We start from the raw sequence: 12,642 nt of genomic DNA, 5'->3' as shown, positions 1-12,642 counted from the left end.
TGCACTGAAATACAGCATTTTTCCTATTTTTTGCTGAACTAACTACAAAGCAATGATTTTCTTCAATGTAAAAGGATGAAAGAAAAGGGCCAACATGACGACACAGGTAGTCTCACAGCGCCAGAAACCCAGGTTCAATCCCCGACTTGTGTGCTGTCCATGTGGAGATTGCACATTCTCCCTATTACCACATGGGTTTCTTCCCGATACTCCAGTTTCCTCCCAGATCCCAAAGACACGTGGTTTGTTTGGCATCTATCTGTAGTAATTTGCAAGTGGTGGAATCTGGATGGAGTTGAGAATGTTGGGGAGATTAAAAAATGGGATTAAAGTTGGAATTGTGTAAATGGATGGTTGATGCAGACTTGGTAGCCAGAGGGCTACATTTTTCTATGGCTGCGACATGGCAAGTACCATGAGCAGAAGCGTTGCAGATCCATGGATACTAGTATGTTGTAGTCACATTACTCTAAGTTGCCATGAGACGTGTGTGCTCAGAGCCACAAACTTAGAGCAATGACTTCCAGAGTTGGCATCATACATCCCTGATCATGGCACCCGAGGGCACTCAGCGGCACCAATTGCTGGGCAATACCCGAATATCACACCACATATAGATAAATGCATCAGATATCTGGTCCATCAGCTTAGACTCCTTGACAATATTCAGTGGCAGACTCACTGACTATCCCTTAGATCAGAATGGTTTCTTTAGCTCAAGCTCAAAAATGGCTTCGCCTTTGAGGTAATACCTGCTCTTTTAGTTAAGTTCTGAGCCGTTGACTTTGTTGTTGTGCATTCATGGATCTTAATACGTGATGCTTACAAACACACAGAAGACTGCAATATAATTTGCACAATTGTGCCAACTGCATTTCACAATTATGTATATGTTTCAAATCTTTGCATAATAAAATGCACCAAATTATTTTTTTGGCCAATATATGTTTTTAATGAACCAAAATGTAAAACCTGAAATTAAATTTGAAAATATCAAATACCCATGGCAACAGACCTTTGAGAATTTCTTGCATATTTCGAATAAAGATATAATTCCTTTCTTCATTTGAAGCATGAGTAAAAACCCCATTAGCTTTCTGAAAAGCCAAAGAATTATTTTCTTTTGTCAGCATTTTTCGTTGAATCAAATTCACAATCAGATTTTGTGGGTATTTGCTTCCTTCATGTTTGGACTTGCTGTGTACATTTGGCCAGCATTTTTACATACTCAACAACTTGCACTACACCTCAAAAGTAATCTATTGTCAATTAAGTAATTCAGGTGTACTGGAGATGGTAAAGGCATTGTATATGGGTTCTTCTCTTAATTCAGGCATCTAATACAAAGGAGAGCATTGCAAGTTTCTTTCTTCCTGATCCACCACTATCACAAAATTACAACAGAACAAACTTAATTCGAGCAACATTTCCATACCAACTGATTTGATGAGAGATACAAATATCAGTGAGAGATGGTCACTTCTCGGCACCCCTACAAGTTTGAATAACATAAGATAGTTCCAGTTTTCAGAGCAAGTTTCAATAGCAAGACACTGTCTTCTGCAAGTAATTAACTCCACAGGAAACAGTTGGGCATAAAATTTTGAACAGCCCAGACTTACCAATGTTGAACCAAGAACCAAATCCCTTTTGAGTTATATTGTTAATAAATTAAATAAACATCAGGAAAATGCTCTCCAAAGAAATGTTCTGCCAATCGAGCACACTTCAAAAGATGGCTGGGTGATTTAACGTGTGGAACTGCTACCACTTCAAATATCTACGTGAAAGCAGTTTCTTTATCTGACTTATCTTGTCTTCTGCGCTATTCATTTAGCGAAGCAACCACAGCAACACCAAAGAGGGTTTAAAGTCTCCAGCCGAAAAAAATATATTTTAAAGCTGCAGTAAATAATTAGCCCATTAACTCTGCAAATATGTAGACTGGAGAAAGCAGAGGTTTGCATACTTGAATTTTCAAAATCTGCTGACCCGCAATAAAATGCTTTTGCAAGTTTCCACGTGACATTCCGACTGCCCGAAGTCGCTTGTACAAAACAGTTCAATTGCTGAAAAGTTGATTAGAACTTAATAGCTGTCACAAACCTCTACCAGTGTCATACTTTTTTTTGCAGAATGATTAAAATGCATTTTAATCCTGGGGAAATTTGGATCCCACAATTTATATCGCGGACCATTTTTTCCCTCAATTTAAAAGCCAATTTTCCAGACCGCGGGAGATGCTTCTGGTAAATGGCTTGAACTCTTGACACCTTTTTAAAACGTAAATGATCTTAAACTTTATCTGACAGGCTGCCAAAATATTTCAGCAAGAGTTATCAAGGGGAGAACACCTTGGAGATGAGACAATAATGACTCCGCAGGAGGACATGCCCCTCGGGTTTCCATACGTAACAGGCAGCTGCATCAACCTTCCACGTCGTTTGGCATTGTACCTGCAGGAAAATACATCAACACCCTTTCCACCTCAAATATACTGTGGGGAGCAGCCAAGTTAATGGGTGTGTCTCACACTGGAAACTTCATTTATGACAGTCTGCTTGATTCAGCAAATATTCACACCAGAACATTAAAAAAAATGTAAATTTAGTTTTCAAATGACAACAAATGGCTGGTTGTAAATATCAAAACAAACGCAGGACATCATAACACTAATACAGAATGTCAAACATCCAGAAAGGGTGGAATTATGGTGTAAACTACACACACTGCGCCAACGCTGGCAGCTACTCCCTCCCACAGCTTGGACCTCAATAAAGCAGTTCACATAGTAACTCACAACAAGTCCTAGTTTGCATACGAACAAAATTAAAGAGACAGTGAAACAGTTACTGCATTATTTGCAGCCAGTATCAGCATAGTTAGGCATCGACACATTACTCTTCCAAATGGAAAATTAGTTTGCCAACGAATTTTAAATATTTCCCCACAGGATCACAACTTCACAATTACCGTATTTTAGTTTAGATCTATTCAAAGTATCATATTTCAAATGGGTGTTTTTTTTTTTGTTAAATGAAACTTACGTAACGTCTCAACTTTTTCTCCGGTGGGGACTTCCTCAACCAGCCGCTGTAGACGATATCGCCGCCGCTCATCTTCGCGCTGAGGGTGTAAGCGGTGCGAATGACGGCTAGAAGCAAACCAGGGTTAAGCCCCAAGACTGCCCAGCCCCAGGACCTGTGAGCCAACTTCCCAGCGTAGCCCAGGTACACTCTCTCTCCACCGCTCTCTCCTCTCTCTCTCTCTCTCCTTCTCTCACTTCTTGTCCAATTCCCAGCTCAGCAATGTGGGAGAAGGCGGCGCACTGGGTGGGTGGGTGGGTGGGTGGGTGGGTGGTCGGACTGGCAGAGATGGCAGCAGCGGTGCGGATCCTGACTCCGTGCCCCGGCCCGGCCCGGCCGCTCTCCCGGGGATGCTTGGCAGCTTCGCTCCCACCAACAACTCGACTCCACACTTTCCCAACAAAGTAGCGACTCCAACCGATCCGACTGCTCCGTGACGACACGCGACGTTTTCCAACAGCAAGAGGAGGAGGAGGAGGAGGAGGAGGAGGGAGGGATTATTGCACGGAATTGTGGGCTCTGTAGTTTTGCATTCCTCAAACAGAGCTTGGAGTGAAGTGACTGGAAGCAACTTCCTCGCCTCCAGACACCGCACCGTTCGGGGTTGAGTCACTGACGCTGCCGCACTTCTGCAAACGAGACCGGAGTCCCTGGGTGTTTAGGAACAGGCTTGGAAAACGTTGCAAAGGAATCCTCACCCCAGCTCCCTCGCGATTGGAGACCGGGCCTGTGTTACATCAACAGATTCTCCCACTGCTAACTCCGCCAGTAGAAAGTATAATATCCATGCCTTCACATTCAGTCTAGAAGTGCAGTTCCAAAGGGTCAGTTCTCGATCATGTTGGACTACAATTCCCAGCAGGGGTGCGTTGCGTTCCCAACTTCTGGGTATTGGGGCCATCCAGTTTCACAAAACCTGCTGATAGATACAGTGGGGAGGCCGGGGTGAAATCAATGCTAGATTTTACACAATAATACCAACTGCGATTTATCCAAAACCGAACAGTGTGTTTGTTGCACCATTCTTTATTTGACATTGGAAGGCAAAGCAGATGTACATATTTAGATTTTAGTAAACTGGACTTTTCAAAGTGAAAGTTTAAAAAAAAAGTATTGGCTTGAATGCGAGCTCGCTCTGCCACCCCAGTTCATTAGTGGATTGTGTCATGAGAAAATTGTTAGCCTCTCTGGGAAAAGAATTCGCGGAATGCGGTACAAAAGATCGCGCAAATTCCGAGCGCTTGCTGGAAGGTGAAACCCCCTTGAGTGTGGAGTGGAAAGTCACAAGATCGCAAGATAATCGTGGGGTTAGAAGGCCATTCTGGCTTATTTCTGGCTTATTCGTCCAGAAAAGAAACCCCACCTTATCGTTCCCCCTTTCTACTTGCTCCCACCGCCCCCAATCAAACAAGCCTAAACATTTACAAGGAGCTGGTTTATCTGGTTCAGGATATGCTTACGTGACTGACCCGGAAGGAAGGTTCTAAAAAGGGGATCATTGAACAAAAATACTTTGGGAAATTAATTTTGTTGATGGATCAGGGAATTAACGCGTTTCGGGAACAGAAAGCAGATTTATAAGATATAGAGATTTATAAGAGATGGAACGAAAACAACACACTACCTCATCTCCATAACGTGCAGTTTTGTGCTTAAATAAGTTGAAGCAGAAGTGCGCGTTTCTAAATAGCACTGCCACGGTACTTTAAAAACGGAGGTTTTGGATTCTGAATTTAAAGCTGCTAAAACTGCTCATTCTCGCCTATTTAAAATAAACTTACAAGAAGTTCTACTGAACTTCGGTGGGATGCTTAATTTAACAAGATATAGTCTGAAATGAAATGATGACTTCATCATGCAACTGGCTGGGAAAATGTGCTGCATCAGATTATACAAGGGCGCAGTGTATACCATCAAAAAAATTGCTGAAGAATCCTTTATTATGGGCTATACATGCATTCCGCGAAGCTTTACATGCTGCCAAATTCAATAATTGATTTACTTATCCAAGTGACAACTTTAGCATTCGTCAAAGAAAAGAATGTGTATTTTTACATCACAAACTAAAATAAACGTTTGGTAAAGGCGGTTTTTTAATGTTTTACAGTAAACCGTGTGGAAAATGTTGTTACGTTAAGGATTTATTTTCACAACATCAATATAAATTAATACATTCAGCAAAATGTAACAAAGAAAATGTTGGGGTTTTTTCATAAGGTTGCTTTGGCAAATTGTGCAGTACAGTTATTCAGGTAGGAACATTTGGACGGTTTTGCAAAATTTGGGAACCTGCTTTTCATCTTGTTGAATGTTATGTCCATCAAGGTTACTAATGGCAGTCCTGAAAAAGCAAATGCAACACAGCTACATCATCAGTTTGTTTATGTGACATTTCAACAAATGTCCAAAAAGCCCTTTCGTGATTCATTTAATTTACTCTGCAGAAGGTAAGGTCAAAAGGATGAGAGAAACTTAAGCCTGCTGTGCCATTCTATAAGATTAAAATAAATATGATTGTTCTCAATCCATTTTCATGCCTGATACGCCTAACTCCTGTTTTCTTATAGTCAAAAAAATTCCCTCTTTCAGCCTTGAATGTACTGTATGTAATTACAGCATCCACAGAAGGCAATTTCAAAGATTCACAGCTCTCTAAGGACAATAATTCTTCCTCATCTTAAATGGGTGACCCTGAAAATACCCGAAGTATAGATTCTTCTCACCATGTACCTGTTAAATCCACCAGAATCTCATGTTTAACTCCAGATCCAATGTATGAATCTTTCCTCATAAAAGACTGCATTTTCTCACAATTCAGTCTATTAAATTAACATTGGTGACAAAAATTGTATCTTCCATCCCACCACAATAAGGACCAATATTCCATTTACCTTTCCAACCACTTTTTCTACCTGAATGCTAACATTTTTTAATTCTTGCTTAGGCACAACGAGATATCTCTAAAGAAGGAGGTAAATGAGGGGGAGTAGTTGCATTACTAATCATGGAGAATGTTACAGCTACACTTAGAGAAGACATACTGCAGAGTTTATCCACTGAGACAATATAAGTAAAGCGTAAAATAAGAAATAGGCAATCACTCTGAATGGATTATACTACAGGCCTCCCTATGATATGTTGACAGATTATGGAAAGGTCTAAAAGCAACAGTAGATGGCATTAACTTCCCCAATATTGAGCAATCTTGGGCAGTTTACACCCCAGCGATATGAACATTGACTTCTCTAACTTCAGATAATTCCTCTGTCCCTCTCTTTCCCCTCTTCCTTCCCAGTTCTCCCACTGTCTTCCTGTCTCCTACTACATCCTATCATTGTCCCGCCCCTTCCTCTGAAATCAGTCTGAAGAAGGGTCTCGACCCGAAACGTCACCCATTCCTTCTCTCCTGAGATGCTGCCTGACCCGCTGAGTTGCTCCAGCATTTTGTGTCTACCTTCGATTTCAACCAGCATCTGCAGTTATTTTCCTACACATCCTCCCCAATGTTAATTGTGACTTCTTTAGAACAAGAGGCTTAGAAAGGACAGGTTCTTTTAGCTGGATCCAAGAGAATTTCTTGAAACATTAGTGTAAGAAAATAACTGCAGATGTTGGTACAAATCAAAGGTACTTATTCACAAATGCTGGAGTAACTCAGCAGGTCAAGCAGCATCTCAGGAGAGAAGAAATGGGTGACGTTTCGGGTCGAGACCCTTCTTCAGACTGATGTCAGGGGGGTGGGACAAAGGAAGGATATAGGTCGAGACAGGAAGACAGTGGGAGATCTGGGAAGGGGAGGGGAAGAGAGGGACAGAGGAACTATCTAAAGTTGGAGAAGTCAATGTTCATACCGCTGGGCTGCAAGCTGCCCAGGCGAAATATGAGGTGCTGTTCCTCCAATTTCCGGCCTCACTATGGCACTGGAGGAGGCCCATGACAAAAAGGTCAGACTGGGAGTGGGAGAGGGAGTTGAAGTGCTCAGCCACCGGGAGATCAGGTTGGTTAAGGTGGACTGAGCGAAGGTGTTGAGCGAAGCGATCGCCAAGCTTGTGTTTGGTTTCGCCGATGTAAAGAAGTTGACATCTAGAGCAGCGGATGCAATAGATGAGGTTGGAGGAGGTGCAGGTGAACCTCTGTCTCACCTGGAAAGACTGTTTGGGTCCTTGGATGGAGTTGAGGGGGGAGGTAAAAGGACAGGTGTTGCATCTCCTGCGGTTGCAGAGGAAAGTGCCCGGGGATGGGGTGGTTTGGGTAGGAAGGGACGAGTGGACCAGGGAGTTATGGAGGAAACGGTCTCTGCAGAACGCAGAAAGGGGAGGGGAAGGGAAGATGTGGCCAGTGGTGGGGTCCCGTTGTAGGTGACGGAAATGTTGGTGGATGATTTGTTAGATACGCTGGCTGGTGGAGTGGACGGTGAGAACGAAGGGGATTCTGTCCTTGTTACGAATGGGGGAGGGGGAGCAAGAGCGGAGCTGCGGGATGTAGAAGAGACCCTAGTGAGAGACTCATCTATAATGGAAGAGGGGAAGCCCCGCTTCCTGAAGAATGAGGACATCTCTGATGCCCTAGTGTGAAACACCTCATCCCGGGTGCAGATGCAGCGTAGACGGAGGAATTGGGAGTAGGGGATAGACTTTTTGCAGGAGACAGGGTGGGAAGAAGTGTAGGCCAGATAGCTGTGTGAGTCACTGGGTTTATAGTACATGTCAGTCACTAGTCTGTCTCCTGTGATGGAGATGGTGAGGTCCAGAAACGGGAGGGAGATGTCGGAGATAGTCCAGGTATATTTAAGGGCAGGATGGAAATTGGAAGTGAAGTGTATGAAGTCAGTGAGTTCTGCATGGGTACAAGAGGTAGCACCAATGCACTCGTCGATGTAGCGGAGGTAGAGTTTGGGGATGGGGCCAGTGTACGCCCGGAACAGGGATTGTTCGACGTACCCGACAAAGAGGCAGGCATAGCTAGGGCCCATACGAGTGCCCATAGCTACGCCTCTGGTTTGGAGGAAGTAGGAGGAGTCAAAGGAGAAGTTGTTAAGGGTAAGAACCAGCTCCACTAGGCAGAGGAGAGTGTTAATAGATGGGGATTGGCTGGTTCTACGGTCGAGGAAGAAATGGAGGGCTTCGAGACCATCCTTGTGGGGGATGGAAGTGTAGAGTGACTGGACATCCATGGTAAAGATGAGGGAGTGGGGGCCTGGAAACCCGAAGTTATCGAGGAGATGGAGAGTGTGTGAGGTGTCTTAGACGTAGGTGGGGAGGGATTTGACCAGGGGGATAGGATGGAGTCGAGGCAGGTGGAAATAAGTTCGGTGGGACATGAGCAGGCAGAGACAATGGGTCTGCCGGGACAGTTCTGTTTATGGATTTTAGGTAGGAGGTAAAATCGGGCCATGCGGGGCTGTGGAACTATAAGTTTGGAGGCATTGGAGGGTAGATCACCGGAAATGGTGAGGTCCGTGATGGTGCTGATGATAAAGGTCTGGTGTTTGTCGGTGGGGTCATGGTCCAAGGATAAGTACGAAGAGGTGTCTGAGAAATGTCGTCTGGCCTCGGTAGAGGTCAGCACGCCAGACTACCACAGCACCTCCCTTGTCACCTTTTAGATTTTTTTTTTAGATTTAGATTCTACAGCGCGGAAACAGGCCCTTTCGGCCCACCAAGTCTGCGCCGCCCAGCGATCCCCGCACATTAACACTATCCTACACACACCAGGGACAATTTTTACATTTACCCAGTCAATTAACCTACAAACCTGCACGTCTTTGGAGTGTGGGAGGAAATCGAAGATCTCGGAGAAAACCCACGCAGGTCACGGGGAGAATGTACAAACTCCGTACAGATGGCTCCCGTAGTCAGGATCGAACCTGAGTCTCCGGCGCTGCATTCGCTGTAAGGCAGCAACTCTACCGCTGTGCCACCGTGCCGCCCTTCTTGAAACATTATGTGGATAATCGAACCAGAGGAGGGATCATACTAGATTTTGTATTGGGAAATTAACCTGGCCAGATGGCATATCAGTGGAAAAGCATTTTAAGTCCAATATTCACGGGGAGGTTGGAAAAACTTAAATTGTTTCCTCTGGAATATCGGCAGCTGAGGGGAGTCCTGATGGACATTTGTAAACTTATGAGAGACATAGAGGGTAGACCGTCAGAATCTTTTTCCAAAGGTCGATATGTTAAATACTAGATGACATGGCTTTAAGGGTGAGAGGGGCAAAGTTTAACGATGTGTGGAATAAGCTCTTTACACTAAAAGTAGGAGGTGCCTGGAACCTGGTGCCAGGTCTGGTGCTGGAAGTAGATTAAATAGTATTGTTTAAAAGGGTTTCACGTAGGCAAGTGAATATGCAGGTAAAGGATGTGTATGGATCACTGCAGGCAGAAGGGATTAGTTTGGTCTGGCATCACCTTCGGCACAGACATCACTGGCAGAAGGGCCTGTTTCTGCACTGCACTATCCTCTTTTCTCTATTCACACCATTCCACTAATATAATGCTCTTTTTTTTTTTTGCTAACAAAGCAAATAACCTAACATTTCCGGGGGGGTGGAGGGGAGGGAGGAGGGAGGGAGGGGGGGAGGAAGGGGGGGAGGAGGGAGGTGGAGGAGGAGGGGGAGGGTTGGGGGAGGGGGGAGGAGAGGGAGGGGGGGAGGATGGGGGAGGGGAGGAGGGAGGGGGAGGGGAGGGAGGGGGAGGGGAGGGAGGGAAGGGGGGGGGTGGGGGAGGAGAGGGTGCTGCACCAATGCAGGAGAGGTTTGGGCCCATCAGGTCCACTTGGTCTAGTGTTTTTAAAAAATCATCCAAAAGAAAAAGTAAAAAGTGTACAGGCAGAGAGGTTCCTTGAGGAAATTCATTAATGTCAGGGATGTGCTAGAGGCCAGAATTAGAGGCCGTAGAACCGATCCCTGTGACATACTATTTGTTACATCTTGCCAATCAGAAAAAAAGATGTAATACAATACAATACAATACAATACAATACAATATATCTTTATTGTCATTGTACCCAGGGGTACAACGAGATTGGGAATGCGCCTCCCATACGATGCAATAATTTAGGTAATTTAGACAGCAGCAACCCAACGAAACGAACAGTTGTAACAGTTTTGGACAGGGTAAAGTGCAAGTTGATCTATGCGTTGTGGCCATCCGGCTCAGCAGGACCGGTTCATAGCAGCTATGGCCCTGGGGATGAAGCTGTTCCTGAGTCTGGAGGTGCGGGCATAGAAGGCCTTGTATCGTCTGCCCGATGGAAGGAGTTCGAACAGACTGTTGCAGGGGTGTGAAGAGTCTTTGTGGATGCTGGTGGCTTTTCTGAGGCATCGTGTGTTGTAGATGCCCTCCAAGTCTGGTAGCTGTGTTCTGATGGCCCTCTGAGCTCTATGGACTACCCGCTGTAGAGCTTTCCTTTCTGCCTCCGTGCAGCTGAGGTACCACACAGGGATTCCATGCGTTAGGATGCTCTCTATGCCTACTCTGCATTGCTGGTTAGCCAGTAAAATAATCTACTCATATTATATTCTACACCAGCAGCTAGAATTTTCCTCAATAATCTCTGATGTGCTAGCTTATCAAAAGTCTTCTGGAAATCAGCATGTTGCTTTATCAAAGAATTCCATTGAATTGGGCAAACATGATTTTTTCCCCCACAAAAACCATGTTGAGCTTGCCCGATGAATAATTGTTCATATTTTCCCTAGGGCAGAAAGTAAGGAAACTGGTTTTTAGTGTCCTAATACTCTCATAGCTTCTGTGGTGCTCTTTGGCTTCCCTGTCACAATGTTTTGGGAGCAGCTTGTTCAATGGTTTTTTTTCTGCACCAGACCCTTCAGTTTTGGCATCAGAGAAAGGGAGCAATTAGGAAAAAGAGCTTTGATTCCAAGGGTGACGCTTTAGGAGAGGTCACGGTTGCCTCAGCCACTTTTCCTTGTTTGTTTAATGATGCATTTGAATTTCAAAAGGGAATTTAAATATAAATATATTGCTCAGAGTTATAATTTTGTTTGAATTTCTTTCCCAATATATACATATATACATATTTAGGATGTGTAGGAAGGAACTGCAGATGCTGGTTTACATCGCAAATAGACAGAATGCTGGAGTAACTCAGCCCTCCCCTCCATATCTCTACCTTACTCCTTCATATCTCTAGACTCCCTCTCCTCTGACTCTGGCTGAAGAAGGCTGTCGACCCAAAACGTCACCCATTCTTTCTCTCCAGAGACGCTGCCTGTCCGGCTGTTACTCTAGCATTTTGTGTCTATCCTTTATATACACTGTCTTATTAGACATGAGTGGTAGTTGGAAAAGCTCAGAACTCTGGAAGCATCTGTGGAAAGAAAAACAGTTCATGTGTCTGTTCTGAGACCCCTTCAGCATTGAGAAAGGGAAAGAAATCAGTCTAGACTGTGCTTTCCTAACTCTAAATGAACTTCCCAGTTTAGGGTTGTTAGCTTCAAATGGAACTAAATCATACTCCAAGGAGTTAATAAGGGTGAATGGACCTGCTAAAGTGACTTGATCACGCCTTGACATTCTGGTTGTAGAATTCTTTCAAGTTACAAGCCAGATTCTGGGGCAATACATCTATTGCTACCAATTATATGAACAGTCAATTCTTATCATTGGTTTTAAGGGGAATCTACAAATCATCAGATAAGTTCGGCAACAATGTACAGATACAGGACAAAGGGAATGATGTTTAGTGCAAGATAAAGTCCAGTAAAGTCTGATTAAAAGTAATCTGAGGGTCTCCAATGAGGTAGATGGTAGGTCAGGATCGCTCTCTAGTTGGTGATAGGATGAGTCAGTTGCCTGATAACAGCTAGGAAGAAGCTGTCCTTGAATCTGGAGGTATGCATTTTCACATTTCAGTAGCTCTTGCCTGATGGGAAAGAGGTGAAGAGGGAGTGTCCATGGTGAGACTCATCCTTGATTATGCTGGTGGCCTTGTCGAGGCAGTGTGAAGTGCAAATTGAGTCAATGGATGGAAGGTTGGATGGCGTGATGGTCTGGGTTGCGTCCATAATTCTCTGCAATTTCTTGAGGCATTGGATAGAGCTGTTTTCAAACCAAGCTGTGATGCATCCCGATTTCCTGAATTATCTCTACTCGTCTTCTTAAACAAAGGACCACTCTCCTATCCCCCAGGAGCTCATCTGTGGTGGGAGAGAATACAAGGATCTTGGTCAAGACTCCTGCAATCTCTCTGGCATCTCTCAATAACCTGGAATAGATCCCTTCAGGCCCTGGGATATATCTACCTTAATGCTTTTTATGACCTTCTTGATCTCATACTGCTCAAGCATATTAGTATACTCCACACTGATCTCACTATTCTCCATGTCCTTCTCCTTAGTGAATACAAGTGCAAAGTACTAGTTCAGTAATGCGGCTATACTCTAACTCCAAGCATAAATTCCCTCCGTTATACTTTTTCATAGTTATCCTCTTGTTTATAATATATATATATAAAAAACCTTGAGATTTCCTTTAATCTGGCTTGCCATTGACATTTCTTGGCCTCTTTTAGTCCTAATTATCTGCTTGTGT

At 44.1% G+C, this 12,642-nt stretch overlaps 1 protein-coding gene across 5 annotated transcripts in view; it reads right to left on the bottom strand.

Annotated features, from left to right (window-relative positions):
- Positions 1–3,744, bottom strand: part of gab1 (GRB2-associated binding protein 1) — a 165,936-nt gene extending 162,192 nt beyond the window's left edge. For 2 of the 5 annotated variants that reach the window (XM_078405050.1, XM_078405068.1), the window contains exon 1: positions 3,048–3,744. In XM_078405050.1, coding sequence (XP_078261176.1) covers positions 3,048–3,119 — 72 coding nt within the window. In that variant the 5' untranslated portion in view covers positions 3,120–3,744. The remainder of the gene's footprint in view (positions 1–3,047) is intronic. The other 3 variants (XM_078405058.1, XM_078405094.1, XM_078405086.1) reach the window with 2 other exon arrangements.
- Positions 3,745–12,642: the final 8,898 nt, after the last annotated feature.

The sequence above is a fragment of the Rhinoraja longicauda genome, chromosome 1 (genome assembly GCF_053455715.1).
Source record: "Rhinoraja longicauda isolate Sanriku21f chromosome 1, sRhiLon1.1, whole genome shotgun sequence".
NCBI classification, from domain to species: Eukaryota; Metazoa; Chordata; class Chondrichthyes; order Rajiformes; family Arhynchobatidae; genus Rhinoraja; species Rhinoraja longicauda.
This window is presented reverse-complemented; position numbering and strand designations above follow the sequence as displayed.